Source organism: Schistocerca gregaria, chromosome 8 (genome assembly GCF_023897955.1).
Source record: "Schistocerca gregaria isolate iqSchGreg1 chromosome 8, iqSchGreg1.2, whole genome shotgun sequence".
NCBI classification, from domain to species: Eukaryota; Metazoa; Arthropoda; class Insecta; order Orthoptera; family Acrididae; genus Schistocerca; species Schistocerca gregaria.
This window is the reverse complement of record NC_064927.1, coordinates 89,087,570-89,109,543: the sequence shown is the minus strand read 5'-3', so window position 1 is coordinate 89,109,543 and position 21,974 is coordinate 89,087,570. Positions and strand designations below refer to the sequence as shown.

General features: G+C 46.1%; 1 protein-coding gene across 8 annotated transcripts in view; it reads right to left on the bottom strand.

Moving 5' to 3' along the window:
- LOC126285025 (copper-transporting ATPase 1) overlaps nucleotides 1-21,974 on the bottom strand; it is a 535,387-nt gene that overhangs the window by 344,586 nt on the left and 168,827 nt on the right. The window contains exon 1 of one of the 8 annotated variants that reach the window (XM_049984344.1): nucleotides 12,149-12,741. The exons of the other annotated variants lie outside the window; for them this stretch is intronic. Coding sequence (XP_049840301.1) covers nucleotides 12,149-12,255 — 107 coding nt within the window. The 5' untranslated portion in view covers nucleotides 12,256-12,741. Of the gene's footprint in view, nucleotides 1-12,148; nucleotides 12,742-21,974 lie in introns of those variants that run through there. 8 annotated transcript variants of the gene reach the window in all.

Sequence of the window (21,974 nt, the reverse complement as noted above, 5' to 3'; positions counted from 1 at the left end):
CTCAGATCGTATTCTTAGATGCAGTTCATTTCATTGGGACACATTAAATGTTCCAAGGTATTCGATAAACCACAAAGGGTGTCAAGTAAAATTCTGTACCAGTTTATACGACGTTCTCGCACGGCTAAGAGGGGCGTTCAACAAGTGATGCAACATTTTTGCTCGGCAAATTTCAGTTGAAAAAAAAAAAGAAGCAGAATTTGTTGTCGTACATCGTGTAATATTCCCGCTTTAGTTTCATAATAAGTCACAGCTACAAAATACAAACGCGAGTTCTTTACAGACGAATGGAAAAACTAGTAGAAGCCGACCTCGGGGAAGATCAGTTCGGATTCCGTAGAAATGTTGGAACACGTGAGGCAATACTGACCCTACGACTTATCTTAGAAGCTAGATTAAGGAAGGGCAAACCTACGTTTCTAGCATTTGTAGACTTAGAGAAAGCTTTTGACAATGTTGACTGGAATACCCCCTCTCAAATTCTGAAGGTGGCAGGGTTAACATACAGGGAGCGAAAGGCTATTTACAATTTGTACAGAAACCAGATGGCAGTTATAAGAGTCGAGGGACATGAAAGGGAAGCAGTGGTTGGGAAGGGAGTGAGACAGGGTTGTAGCCTCTCCCCGATGTTATTCAATCTGTATATTGAGCAAGCAGTAAAGGAAACAAAATAAAAATTCGGAGTAGGTATTAAAGTCCATGGAGAAGAAATAAAAACTTTGAGGTTCGCCGATGACATCGTAATTCTGTCTGAGACAGCAAAGGACTTGGAAGAGCAGTTGATCGGAATGGATAGTGTCTTGAAAGGAGGATATAAGATGACTATCAACTAAAGCAAAACGAGGATAATGGAATATAGTCGAATTAAGTCGGGTGATGCTGAGGGAATTAGATTAGGAAGTGAGACACTTAAAGTAGTAAAGGAGTTTTGCTATTTGGGGAGCAAAATAACTGATGATGGACGAAGTAGAGAGGACATAAAATGTAGACTGGCAATGGCAAGGAAAGCGTTTCTGAAGAAGAGAAGTTTGTTAACATCGAGTATAGATTTATGCATCAGGAAGTCGTTTCTGAAAGTATTTGTATGGAGTGTAGCCATGTATGGAAGTGAATCATGGACGATAAATAGTTTGGACAAGAAGAGAATAGAAGCTTTCGAAATGTGGTGCTACAGAAGAATGCTGAAGATTAGATGGGTAGATCACATAACTAATGAGGAAGTATTGAATCGGATTGGGGAGAAGAGAAGTTTGTGGCACAACTTGACCAGAAGAAGGGATCGGTTGGTAGGACATGTTCTGAGGCATCAAGGGATCACCAATTTAGTATTGGAGGGCCGCGTGGAGGGTAAAAATCGTAGAGGGAGACCAAGAGATGACTACACTAAGCAGATTCAGAAGGATGTAGGTTGCAGTAGGTACTGGGAGATGAAGAAGCTTGCACAGGATAGAGTAGCATGGAGAGCTGCATCAAACAAGTTTCAGGACTGAAGACCACAACAACAACAGTTTCATGAAGTTTCGGTAGGTGACGGCGGAGACGCGTTCCGATTATAGAGCTGGTGTTTGGTTTGTGGGGTTTGAAGGGACCAGACTACAAAGGCCATCGGCCCCTGCAGAGAGCTGCCATTGAGTTTCTCTTGGTGAAAAATCAGAGCATCGCAGGTATTCATGGGAGCCTGCAAAATGTCGACGCACACCTGGCAGTGACAAGAACACGGTGAGTCATTGTGCGAGTCGTGTCATCACCGCAAGCAGGTCGCGCAAACTGTCCGATCTGCCGAGTGTCGGCCAGCCGCTGCTGTGACTCCAGCAGCGCTGGAACGTGCGGACATTCTCGTTCGAGGTGATCGACGGATCGCAATCAAATACGTCGTTGCACAACAGGGTGTCTCTGCTGATGCTGCTGACACACTTGTCCTCAGTTGACGGTACTCAAAGGTGTGTGCCCGCTGTGTTTCTTGCTGTTTAACAGAAGACTGTTAAGAGCAACGAAGGCCCATCTGTGGGAAGCAATGGGTGGTTACTGATGCAGCAAGGCATTGGCCCCGACGTCGATCACTAGGGAGGGCATATAGGCCGTACCAGCAACGTGACCTAAAGCCGTCGGCACACGGACCGTGCATCCGAGCGTGGAATAGCACGTTCGGGCGTCCTGCCCAACGTGCAGAACAATATCCGGCATGTCAGATATTCTGAGCGTGCGTCTGAGCGTTGACCAATGAGATGGCACAACGCCACCTACGTCACACGCACGCCGTCTCCCTTCATTACAGAGTTGTCAGGCGCCATATTGGCATTCATTTCAAGCTTATATGTTTATATGCCGTGTCTGAGCACCAGCAAATTGAGAATCAGTGGAAAACCCGTTATCAACTGTGCGATTCGTTCGAATTAGTTAATGAGAAACAGCATATTCATGGCATAAGAATTATTGTAACTTACGTATTATGAGAGTAGGCTATTTGAAGGCAACGACACATTGAAGATCCACCCAAAACGCATTGTTCTTGGTACACTTTGTTATAACTAAATTTCAGTTAGTAACATATCTACGATAAGGTTTTCTGCAAAGGGCAACTACTATGATTAGATACAAATGTTGCTTTGTTGGTTTAACGCCGGCACGGTAGCTCAGCGTGTTCGGTCAGAGGGAAATCTGCCCTCTGTAATAAGAAAACTGAGTTTATGGATCAACAACGAACTGAAACGAGTGTCTTACGACGTCCGAAGGGAGCAGATACAACGAAGGAAAACGAAAAGCGTAATGAGTAGCGTCGCTGTCGTGAATTGGGTTATAAGGTAGGACGATGGATCGCGTCTCGACATTCCAGAATTTTATTTCCTGAAATTCGCGTTTTTATTAGGTTCTCATACTTCATTTTTAGTTTAATATAACTATATACTATAATATTTGATGTTATGTAAATATATAAGTTCATCTTTTTTTGATGGGTGACTATGGTCGATCGGCTTTATCTGCAAGACTGCTTGCGCTACTTGTAAAAAGATATTTTGCTCCTTTTTCTTTTACGCATCGTAATTCACATGTTGCAAACTTTCTACTACTGGATAGGGACAGTGATTAAGTAAGACTGAGCTTGGGGTTTTACTAAAATGTTTATCTTATGCCGAGAAGTATTCCAAATTTGTACCGCACTGTTTGTAATGGAACTTCTATGTGTCTCTGTCTTTACTGATTGGACATGGTACTTTTCTTTTCATGGACGATGGAGGAAATGTGCGTTTTAATAGAGCTAACGTGGAAATTTTACGCGCGCCCGTTGAGTAAACAGTGTGATTTACGAACTAGAAACATCCCTTAACTGCCGCCAGAGCGCGCTGCGATCGCGTATACCACGTTGGGACCCACGTACCGTATGCAGAAGTCAATGGTTCCTGAGCGTTCAGCAGCACGTTGAATTTGGCACGCTCAGCGTTAACGTTCGACAGCACGGTCCGTGTGCCGACGGCTTTAGGCCGTCGCACTGAACGGAGATTTTGTTGTAATGTAGGGCTTTGTAGGGAACAACATGGTGTATGGGAATCCTGAATTAAATCAACCTTTCAGGAAACAATGTGTGGAATTACTTACTGAGCACCCCCCGTGTACGTGGCGAAGGGAGAGAAAGTGTCTGACATAAATTTTTGAAGTACCTTAACGAAAGTAGTATTACACAACATCCCCAGTAGATAATCCATGTCTTTCCAAGGAAAGTAACGGACAGCGACTAGCTCTACCGCACTCTTTATAGGTTCCCGTTTCCCTTCCTATGCTCTGACGCTGTTTAACATAGTCGCAGCGCCTGAGCTGGCTGATAACAGAGCTAGATAGCAGGCGCTGTAGCAGAGTCTGCCACAAGTGTTTGCGAGGGCAGATACTCTTTCGAAGCGTGGCAGCCGCCCACAGCGGACTTTGGCACCGCACACAATGACGTTCGCTTGTACAAATGACAACGCGGGCTACCAGCCTGATGCCAGAATGAAACCGAGGATGTGAAGAACGCGAGATCGCGTAGACAACGGCGTCATTACCGTTAGCCCCGAAATCGGGCGAGACCTCTTCTAACGTACGATCCCGGTATTCGCCTGACATTTATTTAGGTTTTCGACGACTTTCCTGAATCAAAATGGCGCGAAGCCAGTTCCTTGCAAATACAAGTCCAGCGCTTTCGCCATTACAGGATATCACACAGTACGGTGATGCAATGTGAAAAGCCGATTCGTGTTTCATACGCGTGAAACAGAGGTGAACTCCATGAACACAAAGCAATCAAATCATCCTTAACGGACAGAAGTCTGCAGGCGTGAAAGTAGACCCCGTGTACACTAAGGGAGTTTTACAGGGCCATTACTGTTCACAATACAGTGTATTTACATGCTGACAATTACTGAACTGTATGAAATAAAAGCTTCATAACTACTGAACGGTTTGCGTAAGGACGTTCAAACTGCACTATTGCCCGCGAGGCATGATGGGAATTAGTATGCGCAGTACGGTTTGATTTAGCGACAAAGCTCACTTTCATTTGGAAGGTTCCTCAATAAGCAAAATTGGCGAATTTGGAAAACTAAGAATTCCCATTTCACAATCAAGAAGTCTCGTCGCCCTCAACGGATGGCTGTGTGGTGTGCAATGTCCAGTCACGGAATAATCGGTGCGATATTCCTTGATGGGACGGTGACTACCGAAAGGTTTGTGAAGGTTTTGAAAGATGATTTCACCCCAATTATCCAAAGTGGGCCTGATTTCGACAAGGTGTGGTTCATACAAGACGGAGCTCGACCCCATCGAAGCAGGAGAGCGAGACGCCCTGGAGGAACACTTTGGGGACCGCATTCTCTCTCTGGGGTACCCAGAGGCCACTGATACGGCTCTCGATCGGCCGCCATATTCTCCGGATCTGAACACACGCGACTCCTTTTTGTGGGGCCACATTAAGGACAAGGTGTACAGCAATAACCCTGAAACCATCTCTGAGCAGAAAATAGCTGTTCAGGAGATAATCGGCAGCATCGATGTTCCGACACTTCAGCGGGTCATGCAGAATTTCTCTATTCGTCTGCGACACCTCATCGCCAATGATGGCAGGCATATCGAACATGTCGTAACCTAAATCTGAATGTCTGTAGTGACGTTTACAAGTTGAATGAAGTGTTTGCACGCCGTAGTTTGTAGCTAATTTCCTTTTTTTTCTTGTAGTTTAATAACTGTCACCGTGTAAATATCCTAGTGGACAAAATCCTAATAAAAACGAAAATGTTGGACAAAAAATTTTACGAACTGGGTAGTCGCGAACAGCCGGCCGCTGTTCCGTGCGGTTCTAGGCGCTTCAGTCTGGAACCGCGTGACCACTACGGTCGCAGGTTCGAGTCCTGTCGCGGGTATGGATGTGTGTGATGTCCTTAGGTTAGTTAGGTTTAAGTAGTCGTAAGTTCTAGTGGACTGATGACCACAGATGTGCTCAGAGCCATTTGAATCATTTGAATCGTAGTCGAGAACCACGGGCCAAAGATAAAGATTTCACTAGTCACTAACGCTACTCACCGCGCTAAACCAATAATTTGATGTAAACAGCCATTCTTAGGATCTTACCACTCTTAGCAGTTGCTGAAAGCTTTAATGGTAAATATGTTACTAACTGAAATTTAATTATAACAAATTGCACCAAGAACAATGAGTTTTGGGTGCATCCTCAGTGTATTGCTGCCTTCAAATAGCATACTCTCATAATACGCAAGTTACAATAATTCTTTTGCCACGAATACGATTTTTCTCATAATATTATTGAAACGAATAACACAGTTAACAAGGGGTTTTCCACTGATTCTCAGTTTCCTGGTGCTCACAAACGGCATGTAAACGTATAAGCTTGAAATGAATGCCAATATGGGACCTCACAACTTTGTTCTGAGAGGAGACGGCGTGCATGTGACGTAGGTGGCGTTGTACCATCTGATTGGTCAACGCTCAGAATATCTGACATGCCAGATATTGCTATGCACGTTCGGAAAGACTCCCGAACGTGCTATTCCACGCAATGACGTCAGAAACTCAGCACGCTCAACGCTCGGATGCACGGTCCGCGTGCCGTCGGCTTAGAGCACAGTTGAAAGATGTGCCCGTCCCCGGCACGAATCCGCCCGGTGGATTAGTGTCGAGGTCTGGTGTGCCGGCCAGCCTGTGGATGGTTTTTAAGGCGGTTTTCCATCATCGGCGAATACGGGCTGGTTCCCCTTATTCCGCCTCAGTTACACTATGTCGGCGAATGCTGTGCAAACACTTTGTCTACGTACGCGTACACCATAATTACTCTACCACGCAAACATTGGGGTTACACTCGTCTGGTGTGAGACGTTGCCGGGAGGGGGGGAGGTGTCCACTGGGGCGGGGGGGTGGGGCGAGGGGGGCGAACCACACAATAACCCTGGGTTCGGTGTGGGGGCGGCGTTTGAGGTGGGTGGACAGCTGTGGCCGGTTGTGGGTTTGTGAACCACTGAGGGTTATAGCGGGGACGAAGCCTCTCTGTCGTTTCTAGGTCACCAGTTCCATACAATAAAATGACATACAATACGATACGATACCATACCGGTTGAGAAATGCAGGAGAACGTAGAGAGAATCGATGCTTTGAATAACGACTGGCAATGGACGCTCATTATACAGAAATGTGAGTAATCAGGGAAAGAAACTCCTTAGACCAATGCTCTATCATTATTGAAACTGAAATGTAGTTACCGTGTCAATCTCAAATTTATGACTACAATGAAAAACACGTTTAACAGACTGTGCACAAATAGTAGGTTTTTGCCTTTGATTACACGACTGCCAAACAGACACTAGTAAGTCAGAGACATTAAATAATCTTCGAGTACGCTTACAGAGCCATTTCAAGCGGAAAGACCACATAACACTAATGTTAAGATACATGCCAGACATGCATTGGAAGAATCCTCAAGAATGTAAACAGCAAAGGAGGTAGATTGCAGAAACTTCGTTCCACCGACGCTGAAGTATTGCACCTCATTCTCGAACCATTATGAGTTGGGACTGGTAGAGGAAGCAGAAAAGATACGAAGCAGAACAGCGCGCTTCGCCTGGCTTTCGTTTAGCAGCCGGCCGCGGTGGTCGAGCGGTTTTAGCCGCTTCAGGCAAGAACCGCGCGACTGCTACGTTCGCGGGTTCGAATCCTGCCTAGGGCATGGATGTGTGTGATGTCCTTAGGTTAGTTAGGTTTAAGTAGTTCTAAGTTATAGGGGACTGATGACCTCGGATGTTAAGTCCCATAGTGCTCAGAACCATTTGAACCATTACGTTTAGCAAACGCGAGGGCATTACGGAGGTTGTGAATTACGTTTTGGTTTACTAATGACATTCAGAGATCGCACGTTCATAGAAGATATCTTGCTTTCTCGTAGGTACATGCCGCAAAGGAACGCGTGAAAATTGACAGAATCGAGCTCATACACAGGTTTACCAACCGTCTTTCTTAGCGCGCCATTCGTGAATGGAACAGGAAAGTGACAAGTGATTCACGAAGGACCCTCTGCCAAGCACCGTAGGGTGGGCTTGCAGAGTACGCACATAGATACATAAAGGCGCGCGGCTTATTACACACACAAGCTGGCTACGACTGCCGTCACATCTCCAGCTCGGCTTCTCTCTTTGATACACGGAAAGGGGACTGTCGTTACGTGTGGAATCAACGTCAGCTGCTTCTGATCGCTAAGAGGCACAACTAATCCAAACCGACGCACAGAGCGCGTCATACGAACGAAATGGAGCATCCGAGTCTCCCTAGCGTTTACACAGAGGAATTTCAAATGTGCCTTCCATTTTCCAATCGTTACCGTCGACTGCGTGTCTTCCCACCGAGTTGCGACGTTATTAATCCGAAACCGTTCAAAGAAAAGTAAACTCCGCCCGAATAGGCCACGAAGGCCCAACGGTACCGACCGGACGCCGTGTCATCCTCTGTTCACAGGCGTCACTGGATGCGGATCGGAGCGGCACGTGGTCAGCACACCGTTCTCCCGGCCGCGTGTCAGTTTACGAGACCGGTCCGAAACTCATTCGAAGTGTTAACAGTGACGAGGGAAAGGCTAACCCCGAATTAAAGTTGCTTTAAACTACGCAGACGTATCTGTTCTAAAGCCAGTTACAGTCATATATTTGGAAACCTCTGCGTTTGTGTACAGCAGGTTAATCAGTTTGAAAACTAGAAGTCACTGAAGAGATAATACTGCGAAACAGACGGTATAACGACCGGCAGAGTCATAAATGAGCTATTATTTGGCAAAAAGCTCAGCATTTGTGTGAAGGAAGGAAGGCGGGAAGATATAGGATTTAACGTGTCGTCGACATAGAGCTCATTACAGACGGAACACTTGTTTGAAATAATGTATACGAACACGTGCAATACGGTACTTACAAGAGTCATGTTTCCCAAAATAGACGTTATTCGTTATCGAAACCTAACTGTGGAGTTTTAATAAAATGATCAAAACTCAGCGTATTGGAAAAGGCAGTGCAAAAATGTGGACGTGTGATCACTGTGGCTTACGATATTCGGCAAATGCAGCACCGATACACAGTAAATAATTTATCATGTCCACAAGTCGCCCTTATCAAATCTGCATACTGTTCCATTCTGGTGCGTGTTAATAACTCCAATCAAACTACACAGTTGCACCCGGCCCACGGGAAAGACAGGCGGCGGCGCGTACGTCACAAAGGCAGGTCCAAACTAGCTCGCTCGCTCAACTCAGCAGACAGAATGCATTGCCGAACCTGTTAACTCGTAACTGGGTGTATACTTTCAAACGATAATTGCATCTTCTACTGGAAACCAGTATTATGGAATCTATTAGCACCACAACGATCGGAAGTCGACAGGCCTACCAATAATTTATTACGGCTGTACAGGGTACGATATAATTAAAAATCACGCGAAAATGATTATCGGTTGCATGAGGCACCAGATCTTGTATAAATGGGGACTGTTAAGCAGGAGAGACTAAATGGTATAAACAAGCCTTCTTACCATTTATGTAGAGCGCAGATCTTAAAGTAAAGCATTCAGCAAAGTTGTGTATTTTGTTGTAGTACTAGTAATAATTAAGACTCCATAATAGCAGATTCATGTAGAAGATGTAATTCTCGTTAGCAGGTAAACAACCAATTACGAGTTAACACGTTTAGAAACTCAGTTAGGCTGCTGAACTGAGCGAGTGAGCAAGCTAAGGCCTCCCCTCGTGACGTACCCGCCGCGGCCTATCTTTCCCGTGGGCCTCGGTTGCATCTGAATGAAGAATAAGTAGTCACTCACAGCAGAGCAACTCCAGTTTAACAAAATAATACTCTATGAATAACTGCATTTGTAACATGTACTGTTGGAATCAAATATTCGATCCTTTGCCAAATAATACCTCATTTCTGGCACCAGTAAATCTGCCAGCCGTAAATGCTCGTTTACGGTCTACTTTTTTCATGCAAGTGTAGTTTTAGATTCCTTAACTTTCAAATATGCTTTGTACATAAGCACAAAATTTTCAGATAACCGATGAGAGGTGGAAGAGTCACGTCTCCTTTGCACGGTTCTAGCCATTCCATCCGGGTTACTTCGTTTGTGACATTTACTCGGTTTCCGCACTTTGCTCCTGAACACTGTCTACCTGTTCGTATAGCGTGACGCGCAGTGTGCTAGCATACGTGTTAGGGATGTGAACAAAACCCAGATCGAACACGCGCGGGCTATTAAGGACAGTCAGTCTGGTACAGCTGGCAGCCCAAGTGTGGTTTTAGCGGTTTCCCGCTATCGTCTAGGCAAATACTGGCCTGGTCCCCAAACGCCACCTCAGAGAATGCGATGCACAAACAAAGTACGGTAACACACAAAGAAATTGGTTTCTTCATGACTGGGCCTGCAGTCAAATAAATGTCCCGAAAGAACACTGTACGTAAGGTTCCAGTATCACTGCTTAAAACATTTATTGGCCGGCCGCAGTGGCCGTGCGGTTCTAGGCGCTACAGTCTGGAGCCGAGCAACCGCTACGGTCGCAGGTTCGAATCTTGCCTCGGGCATGGGTGTGTGTGATGTCCTTAGGTTAGTTAGGTTTAAGTAGTTCTAAGTTCTAGGGGACTGATGATCTCAGAAGTTAAGTCCCATAGTGCTCAGAACCATTTGAACCATTATTACGACAGCTGTTTCTGAAGATTTCCATTTTCAGGTATGTCTACGTTGTCCTGGCGTATATGTAACATCTGGTGTGACTGTTCTCGTTATATATCACGTGAATTTCTGAAATATCTATTTCACTTCGATTTTGTACTGTTCTATACTCTGTGGCATATTATTTTGATATAATATTGCAGATATTCCCTGTAAACTGTGACAGCCCACACCGTAGAGGTGTTATGGTGTGAACTGTCATAAATTACAGGAAATGTCTACAATATTATACCAAAGCCACAGTGTATCGAACAGTACAAAATCGACGTGAAATCGATATTTTAGAATTTCACGTGAAATACAACGAGAACAGGCACCAATACAGTTACCCTATATGTTTCATATAGGTTAGGACAACGAAATGAAATGATCGTATGGCACTGTTGGCCGGGATATCCCATTCGGCCTGGGCCGCCGAGTGCAATTCTTATTTCACTCGGAGCCACATTGGGCCCACACAAGCGGCTCGTAGTGAAATTGCGTGCTTATCGAATATCGTCTCAGTTATGTGGCTGGATTTGTTATTTCCTGCCAGAGAGGTCACAGTTCATAGTAGCTGACGGAAATTCATCGAGTAAAACAGAAGTGATTTCTGGCGTTTCCGAATACAGTCTCATAGGCCCTTTGCTGTTCCTTATCTATATAAACGATTTGGGAGACAATCTGAGCAGCCGTCTTCGGTTGTTTGCAGATGACGCTGTCGTTTATCGACTAATAATGTCGCCAGGAGATCAGAAACTGCAAAACGATTTATAAAACGTATCTGAATGGTGCGAAAAGTGGCAGTTGACCCTAAGTAACGAAAAGTGTGAGGTCATCCACATGAGTGCAAAAAGGGACGCGTTAAACTTCGGATACATGATAAATCAGTCTAATCTACAAGCCGTAAATTCAACGAAATACCTAGGTATTACAATTACGAACAACTTAAACTGGAAGAAACACACAGAAAATGTTGTGGGGAAGGCTAACCAAAGACTGCGTTTTATCGGCAGAACACTTAGAAAATGTAACAGATCAATTAAGGAGACTGTCTACACTTGCCATGTCCGTCCTGTTTTAGACTACTGCTGCGCGGTGTGGGATCCTTACCAGATAGGACTGACGGAGTACATCGAAAAAGTCCAAAGAAAGGCAGGACGTTTTGTATTATCGCGAAATATGGAAGAGAGAGTGTCACAGGAATGATACAGGATTTGGGCTGGAAATCGTTAAAAGAAAGGCGTTGTGACGGAATCTTCTCACGAAATTCCGGCCAGCCGTGGTGGCCGAGCGGTTCTAGGCGCTTCAGTCTGGAACCCCACAGCCACTACTGTCGCAGGTTCGAATCCTGCCTCGGGCATGGGTGTGTGTGATGTGCTTAGGTTAGTTAGGTTTAAGTAGTTCTAAGTTCTAGGGGACTGATGACCTCAGATGTTAAGTCCCATAGTGCTCTGAGCCATTTGAACCATTTTGAACGAAATTCCGATCAAGTTTCTGCTCCGAATGCGAAAATATTTTGTTGACACCGACCTACATAAGGAGGAACGAGCACCGCGACAAAATAGAGGAAAATCAGAGCTCGTACGGGAAGATAAAGATTGGAATAATAGAGAATTGTGAAGGTGGTTCGATGAACCCTCTGCCAGGCACTAAAATGTGATTTGCAGAGTATCCCTGTAGATGTGGACGTAATAATTAATAGATGTTTTAAGCAGTAATACTGGACCCTTTCTTACACAGAAAAATGTTTACTCAATTAACAGACAACTGACGCAATGATTTCCCTCCCTTGAATGGTATCCGGCCAAAAAAATAACAATAACAATAAAACAGCGCAGATCCTGTATTAGAGGGAGTCAGGGAAGAGAAGAATCCGCCAGTACAGCGCTACATGTACGGAAGTCGAGATATGCCAAAACACACGCTTGCGGCTTACCGTGAAAAAGCAGCGCCGTGGCCATCGCCACATCCAAAGTACCGCAGCGAGTTCTGTCCGTGCCGCGGTCCGGCGCGCGGCAGAAGTGGTTCTCGCTCCCCCGACATGGTCAAACTCCGCCTCGCCTTGCCTCACTCTCCTGCAACCACTCTCCGGTCTTCACTTCTTCTTCAATGTCTTTCCCCCCGTTAGAGGGCGGCAGTGGACCAAGACGCAGGTCGAGTGCTGCGGCCACCACCTCCTAAGTGCAAGCGACTACAGCCCGCATTGTCGTGCGACTACGACGAGGGGAAACTTCGGGTCGCTGAGGATCTGCGACCAAACAGGCGGGCGCCTTGCAACATACAGCGATCGAAGGTCAGTCCCGAACGCTTCAGATCCATTATCGCAGAAGGCGCATGTTAGCGAAATACTAGTTCACTCTCTGTGTTGTCCGCATTCTTAAAAGGACTTCCGTCCGCGGAAAAGGTCGAGTGTAGCTGGGCCGACAGATTCGAACACTGGACCCTCGGAGGGGGCGCCGCGCGGTGCGAAGGTCAGCGGCGGCCAGTAGTGTACGTAGCACGTGCGCCTGCCTTCCGGCGAATTATCCGGCCAGGCGCCGGCAAAGCGGCGGCTTGCTCCTCATATCTCATTGCGAAACGGCCCGTGTGCACCGCACAGCTGTAGCGGCCGGCGCTCGAATCCGCTCAACCAAGTGGTGCCGTGCGCAGAGCACCGCGGCCAGTGCACTTCGCTACGCTTAGGCGGTTCTCCACGCTCACACAGCACAGGCTGTTTTCATGTTCCACCACACACCAGTCTACCTGCGCGTAATTTGGAATATTCTACAGGGTGGACAATCCTTTGGGGACCGAAATTATACACACATCTTAAACTGATATTTCCATATACCGCAAAAAAGCTTAAAATGAAGCTGAAGGGACCGAAATAACTTCTCGTATTAAAAGAATTTCGTCTCAGACGACATTATTATGCGAAACAAGTACAATTCCCGAATTCTTCGAAATTTATTAACAGTACAGTAATTTAGTTTCCTTCTAAAATTAACTCTTGCAGTAACACTCTACACATTAACCATGGCAATACCTAGGCGTTTTTCCATTACGCGCGCCATAATGGTTCAAATGGCTCTGAGCACTATGCGACTTAACTTCTGAGGTCATCAGTCGCCTAGAACTTAGGACTAATTAAACCTAACTAACCTAAGGACATCACACACATCCATGCCCGAGGCAGGATTCGAACCTGCGACCGTAGCGGACACGCGGTTCCAGACTGAAGCGCCAAGAACCGCTCGGCCACAAAGGCCGGCCACGCGCGCTATAAATAGGGGAGGACGGATGGATACCTTATGCCCAGACTAAGAAAAAATTTGACAACAAAAAATTTCCTTAACCGTTGTTGAATTATATTAACAACACACAGATACTTTTTAAGGAGATGCCTGTGTGCAAGCAAGGTCACGAACTTGAAAATACACTGACGTGTGATAACTCACGGGACAGAGGCATGCACATATACAGATGGCGGTAGTGTTGGGTTGGATTATTTCGGGGAAGAGACCAAACTGCGAGGTCATCGGTCTCATCGGATTAGCGAAGGACGGGGAAGGACATCCGTCGTGCCCTTTCAAAGGAACCATCCCGGCGTTTGCATGGAGCGATTTACGGAAATCACGGAAAATCTAAATCAGGATGTCCGGACGTGAGATTGAACTGTCGTCATCCCGAATGCGAGTCCAGTGTGCTAACCGCTACGCCACCTCGCTCTATGGCAGTAGTGTAAAAGGTATAAAACAGCGGTGAACTAGCGGAGATTAGATTTGTACTCAGGTGACTCATGTGGAAAGGTTTCCGACATGTTTATGTCTGCACGACGGGAATTAACATACTTTGAAAGCGGAATGGCAGTTGGAGCTACACGCATGGGACATTAAATTTCGAAAATCGTTAGGGAATTCAATATTCCGAGATCCACAGTGTCAAGAGTGTACCGAGAAGACCAAATTTCAGGCATGACCTCTCACCACGAACAAAGCAGTGGCCGACAGCCCGCACTTAACTACTGAGAGCAGTAGAGTTGTCAGTGCTAACAGACAAGTAACACTGCGTGAAGTAACCGAAGGAATCAATGTGGGACGTACGAGGAAACTATCTTTTAGGACAGTGCGGGGAAATGTGGCTTTAATAGGCTATGGCAGCAGACGAGCGACGCGAGTGGCATTGCTAACAGCACGACATCGCCGACACGCCTCTCCTGGGCTCACGACCATATCACTTGCACCCTAGACGACTGGTAAACCGTTGCCTGGTCGGATGAGTCCCAGTTTCAGTAGCTAAGAGCTGATGGTAGGCTTCGAGCGTGGCACAGACTCCACGAAGTAACGGATACAAGTTGTCAACAAGGCACTGTGCACGTTGGTGGTGACCATAGTGGTGTGGGCTGTGTTTGCATGGAATGGACTGGGTACTCTAGTTCGACTGAATCGGTCAATGACTGAAAACGGTTAAAATGATTCAAATGGCTCTGGCACTATGGGACTTAACTTCTGACGTCATCAGTCCCCTAGAACTTAGAACTACTTAAACCTAACTAAACTAAGGACATCACACATATCCAAGGCCGAGGCAGGATTCGAACCTGCGACCGCCGCGGTCGCGCGGTTCCAGACTGTAGTGCCTAGAACCGCTCGGCCACTCTGGCTGGCGAAAACGATTATTTTTGGCTACTTGGAGACCATTTTCCAGAACAACGATGCGGCATGTCACAGGGCGACAATTGTTTGTGACTGGCATGAAGAATATTCTGGACAATTTGTGCGAATTATTTAGCCACCCAGATTTCCCGTCATGAATTCCATTTAACATTTGAGGGACATAATCGAGAGCTCAGTTCGTGCACAAAACCCTGCGCCGGCAAGGGCTTCCAACGAGTCTCCTGAGTCCATGCCACGTCGAGTTACTTCACTACGCCGGGCAAAAAGAGATGCGACACTATATTAGGACGTATCCCATGGCTTTTATCACCTCAGTGTATATTAAAGCATTCACTGCTCGCGGTTCTTCGGTATTTTTGTTCAACCCATGTACGTTATAGTCATTGTGATGCTATGTGATAAATGGTTTAACAATACTGAGAACGTAAGCGGGCCTATTTCGTTTCCTGTAGGCTGTTTATTTGGATGTTGACGATTCGCGGTTTAGTACGACATAGCGGGCTCTGGAAGTCAAACATTCCTCTTGCCTATCCCATAACTGCGGTGAAGCTCCGTGTGATCGGTGAGTAGTGGATGACATGGTGCATGTGAACAACTTTCGGAGAAGGAACGTGCTTTTTTCAACCTTCATCTACTGCTTACTGGACTTCGTGTATAAATTAAGCAAGCCGTTCTTTTTCCGAATCGATAATGATTGTGGGGGAGAAGCTGGTTTTCCTTCAGGACCGCCGTAATTTATGAGCTCATAATATGCCGCTCCACGATCCTCTAACAGACCGACGTCAGCGATATTTTTGTGCATAATTCTGCGCATCCGATATTTTACCCTTCACCTCTTCCAGTGGCACGGGACTGGTGGCCGTACATGAGATTCTAGATAAAGATGTCGTGGGAAAGGTCCTAATTGTGTGGCACATTCAAGATAAAATCTAACTGAAATTCCGCCACAGCTTGCTGCCGTGGCCGGTTTACGTGGTCTCCCTTCTGAGCGACCGCCTCCCCTCCGTATCGTAGCGCAGTACACTGTAGTACAGCTGTGGTGTAGGGTGCGATAGTGTGAAGGTACGTCACATACATACCTACGTTTTTACCGGTTGTAAATCGTAGTTTACGTATTTTATGAATATAATTAGTGTAAAAGATATAGTTAATGTTCTTGAAACAACTTATATGCACTGATAACACCTTTATTTAATGTCTATAAAAATAAAAAAGGATCGAAACAGACGCAATAGTACGGCCGAGGAGGAAGGACGTATTTTATGGGACACACACTGTTTTGTTTCGCTATACGGAAGGCAGCCATTGAGCGGCTACACATATTTTATTTTAGTTATTCGTATTTATTGCTAAAATAAACTTATTATAATTACAAAATGAATTTCTTTGTAATAGTTGTTACCTCAAATGCTCGCAGTGGCTAATTATTTTTAATAGGCATTTTTTCAGTAATTTGCGAGAAGCTCATCTTGCGATGCAGCCTCTGGTCGGTCATTACGCGCCGAAGTATTAATTTATTTTTCAGTGTAAACAGTAACTGTAAATGCGAGAGATTTCGTTAAAAGAACCTTTTTAAATTGCAACAGATAGTTAATTTACGTCAAACTATACAGATTCCACGAGTTCAGTAAGTTTTATCTTGGCCGCTCCACGGCAACAATCGAAATTCTCTCAAGCCTTGCTTTGCAATCAATAAATAGAAATTAACAAAATTACATCCAACTCAGTTAACGGCAACTATATTTTACTCATCACGTTCAAAATCTAAAGTTGGTACATGAATAACTGAGGCCCTTCAAGACCCCGTTTCATATTTACTTATGCACGTAAGTAAAACTGATAAGAAAAGACAACATCCCTGAGAGAAAGAAGCATGCTGATAAATTAAAAATATTTATATGTATTTGTATGTGACGTAACGAATGACAACGGACGTCACAATAGGCTGTGAACGCCAGGAGCTAGCTGCCCTAGCCGCGCTGGTGCCGCGTGCAAACACAGAAGCGGCTTACGCATCCAGCGAGGACGGAAAGTTGCGAAAGCACGCGCAATGCCGCTGCAGAATCGCCGTCAGCTTACGATACTAATCCTGGCAGGCCGGGTGCTACACCAAGGAGCTGCCCCACTGGCAAGGAACCCCCCCCCCCCCCTCCCCGGGTTCAGTCGCGTCACATCACGTCATACAGCGCTGACCAGCACTCAGCACCAAACGTCATACATAAACGGGCTGCCTCGATAAAAGTCGCAGCCTACGTTACTACGGCTACCTTCAACGAGTTACCGCTGTCTAACAAACCAACTTGCTGCTGTGAAGTCATCGTCTGACAGTTGGAACGATACTAGAGCCTCAAGCGAGAAAGCCAGCAGTAAGATCAATGTTTCTTTTGAATTAAATTTGTACTTAGGTAACGAAATAGCTATTATAGTTTTGCGACCGAAGCGTCAGTAACTTATCAAAAAACATGAATGATCGTAAAATAAATTTGATTCAGAGACACAAGCTACAATTAATTCGTAAAGAAATGCTTTCTAACGTGTGTTTAATTGCACTTTACAGCATCATGATGGTCGCATTCGTGTTTGGCGACATCGCGGTGAACGTACGTGGGATGCTTATATTCGTCATCACCCGGCGTGATGGTATGGGGTGCCATTGGTTACACGTCTCGTCCACCTCTTGTTTCCATTGACGGCACTTTGAACAGTGGACGTTATATTTCAGATGTGTTACGACCCGTGGCTCTACTCTTCATTCGATCCCTGCGAAACCCTACAGTTCAGTAGGATAATGCACGACCGCACGTTGCAGGCCCTGTACGGGCCTTTTTGGATACAGATAATGTTCGACTGCTGCCCTGCCTAGCACATTCTTCAGATCTCTCACCAACTGAAAACGTCTGGTCAATGGTGGCCGAGCAACTGGCTCGTCACAATACGCCAGTCACTACTCTTTATGAACTGTGGTATCGTGTTGAAGCTGCATGGGCAGCTGTACCTGTACACGCCATCCAAGCTCTGTTAAACTCAATGCCCAGGCATATCAAGGCCGTTATTACGGCCAAAGGTGGTTGTTCTGGGTACTGATTTCTCAGGATCTATGCACCCAAATTGCATGAAAATGTAATCACCTGCCAGTTCTAGTATAATATATTTGCCCAATGAATACCCGTTTATCATCTGCATTTCTTCTTGGTGTAGCAATTTTAATGGCCAGTAGTGTATGTTCGCAATTGCTAATAATGACAATCATCAGCTGCCCAGAGGCTTGACGACGGTGAAAATTTGTGCCGGACCAGGGCTCGAACCCGGATTTCCCGCATATCGTGAGCTGTCGCCTTGCCATTTGGCTACCCACGCACGACCCACGGCCAGACCCAAATCTCCATGTATCGTCAACCACGCGTCTACCATCTGTACTCGTACATCCATTATGTACATTCCCGTACAGGTCAGACGTTGTACTTGAAAGTCGCTTGCCGGCGTCGGCAGACAAATAAGATACTGCAAAGGAACTTCGAATCGTAACTAGAACAACACAGGCATCGTATAGTATGAGCAGGAATTCGTCCAGACGCCCATCCAGTTTGTCGCAGGTCCACAATGCGACGCCGTTCAAATGGCTCAAACTGTTAGATAGGGGTCCGCACCCGTCGGTGGGGCATGGTTATGCGCTAAAATGAACGTTGCGAACGCTGTACAAGTTTGTTTTCATAATCTTTATCCTGAGAAGAGAGAGAAAATCTCGTAATGAGATTGGGAAAAACAGGTACACGAGTGCTTTCAATAGACGCAGTATAGCCATTGTATTTATGTTTCCTCTACATGTGTGGCAAGTGTAATTTGTAACCTAAAGAGTACTGTACGAATCAGGATGGTACTGACCGTAGAAACACAGAAAGTAATAATTATGGCGACGCAGAACACTTGTAATGAACGCTCAATCTTTCCGTCTGCATGGTTTTTTCGATGTGTGTATTGCAAAACAGACTTGGGTTACATTCGTAAGCGATTGTCCGTCATCACGCAGTTTCGCGGCGTTCGACCCATATCTGATGGGATTACGTGGGATGAAATGGAAAAAAAAAAAGTGCCGGAAGGGAGATTCGAGCCAGAGATCTTGCGCCTATGAAGCGAATCGCTTTCTCTTTTGCCTGCAGAACACTTAGTTACTAGCGACGATACGATGTATCTACGTATGACTACAATGTTGAAACATCGATATTTTCGTAAACGATTGATAGGTGTGTCTTGTCTTCGTCGTGCCGTAGATAGCATGTCGATACGAAGAAAATCGGTGACGGGAAGTTCATACTGTCCCACTGTAAGACGGGAACAATGCCTGTTGAAGGTTGCCCAAACGCATGGTTTACAGCGCAAAAAAGTGTTCAGTACCTCATACACTTAGTAAACGAAATTTAAAATTTAAAACTGTCATAATCTACTCATGAAGAGCTGTAACCTTACGTGAAAGTTGTAACACGATAACACAATTATTACGGTTTCAAGTGTTCACATGTCTTGAGGCAGCGTAACACACACCCTCCAGACTGTATTCACGCTGTATTACGGAATAACAGCAGTTAGCGACTTCCAACAGACTTTACTCATAATTTCAAACCATAAAGAAATTTTTCCTTGCTGACATCCCGACAATATACTGAAAGGAAAAAATGTTTGTCTACGCATTTGCTGTTCGTGCGGTGCAACTTCACAATGAGGCATGATGTTTTAGTTTATTACTTCTTTGCTACTAACTCTATTCGCAAAAAGATTAAATATATTGTAGACAAACAGCACTGAGTGTAGCTACAAAATTGTATCATTGTACGACGCGTTATTCGGGACATGAACGTTTTATACATTGATTCCGATTCTTTGAAGAGCAGCGGCTGGAGTTACTGGGTGTCTTGATGTGTGACACTAGACGCCCTATCAGCTGACATCAGGAAAGGGATTCTGTGATGCGGCCAGCACTTAAGTCATCATAATGGGTGGCATCATCCTAGGACAGAATGCGTTGGCTGTTGGGTACTATGAAGACTATTACTGTCGATTCAGGATGTATTTGGAAGAAATGTAGAAAATGAGAAGGCTGGTAGAATGTGTTGTAACAAGCATATTTCACACAGCAACCAATGTCCGAATCCGTTAGTGTCGTGAAAAGTGCCGCGCGCCGCCCAAAGGTTCGGCACACAGCGTACTATCCGAGCCGTCATGGTAGCAGCTCTGCAGGGCGACGATTTCAGTGTATTTGTAACATCATAGTATAAGAGACGTCATGTTTTATTTGCTAACGCTGTAGTCGACAGAGTTGGGAATATTATAGGGTGGAAAACATTACGGGTTTCCTCTCTTACTGGGACGTCAAACTTCCGGCGTAAAAACAAGCGTCGGCACGCCGATGAAAAACGGAAGAGCAGAGAGGGATGTGAGACGGCGTCAGCCAATAGTACGCTGACGAACGCCTCTCTAGGACGACACCGACAGGGGAGCGGCCTCTACACGAAGAGAATACAAGCGCCGCCCCGCCTAGGCACGGCCCTCGCCCCACCCTGCAACGCTCCCAATACATTCTCCAATCCCATCTTGGCCGGTTCACCACTTGTTGCAACCAGTGATTGCTCAAGGTCAATCCTTCTAAGATCCAGGCGATCATTGTAGGCAAAACCACCCCTTCCTTCCGTCTCCTCTATTTCTGTATCATCATTTATGGCTGTCCTATCGCTCTCACCCCCACCCTCAAGTATCTTGACGTCACCCTTGACCATCGCCTCTCCTGGACCCCCCCATCTCCGGACAATCCATGCGAAGTCACGCTCCCGACTCCGTCTCCTCAAGCTCCTTTCTGGCTGCACATGGGGTCTGGACCCCTCCACCCTCCTCCACACCTATAAATCTCTCATCCGCCCTATCCTCTGCTAAGCCCACCCTGCCTGGATCTCCGCCCCGTCCTACCTTTTACAAATCCCTTCAAATCCTAGAACGACATGCTCTCCACCTCGCCTATCGTATCCGTCACCCCTCCCCCACGCGGGTCCTGTATGACCTTATTCCATTCCTGCACCACCTCCTTTTCCTCAAACGGATACGGATCCACTACACCTCCTCTAAACTGGATCCCCCTCACCCACTTGTCTCTCCCATCCTCTTCCACCCTCGTCCGCTGTCACGCCTGTATTCCCACATCCCGCCTGCTCTCCATCTCTCCACTCTCCATATCCTCTCCCAAAGTGGCTTCCACCAACTCCCCCTCCCTGATGATGCCCTCATCACCTCCATCTACTCCTCCTATCAACTTTGATCCTCCCTATCCCCACCCTGTGTTTCTTTAGTTCACCCTCTCTCCCTTCTCTCCCTCCTGGCTTCCCCTACCCCTGTACCTTCTTTCCTCCCCCTTCCATCTCCACTGCCACTGGCATCTACACACTCCCCTCTCCCTCGTCCCAGACCTTTTACCCTTTTGGCAGGTCCGCACTCACACGTCAAGTGAACATTCGCGTGCCAGAGATCGTCGCCATCAGTTCTCTCTCTCTCTCTCTCTCTCTCTCTCTCTGTGTGTGTGTGTGTGTGTGTGTGTGTGTGTGTGTGTGTGTGTGTGTGTGTGTGTGTATGTGTTCCGTCGTGTTAGTGCTATAGTGTTTTCCCCGCCCACGCCAATCGTTCACGTATGTCGTTTCAGTACAAATTTGTGTGAACTTTTATAGGACTTAACTGCTAAAGTCATCAGTCCCTGAGCTTACATACTACTTAACCTTAATTATCCTAAGGACAAACGCACACACCCATCCTCCGGGACCAGCCGCACAGTCCATGACTGCAGCGCCTTAGACTGATTGACTAATCCCGCGCGGCGTCTTTTCAGTCATCAGTGTCCGTGTACAAGTGCTGAACGTTATTTTTTATCATGCTCCGCCTGTGAACGGATCCGTGTTTTTTACTCAAGTGTCTACTGTTTTTTGTCCACCATTATGTTTTGTTTTTCTGTGTCTTCCTTGTGTCTATTTGTTGTACCTACAGCCGAAGAGCGGCGTCATATTGCCACTGCCGGCCCACCTTTTGTGTAAGGTATTGAAATATCAATAGAGGAAAAAAAATAGGCACGGCCGG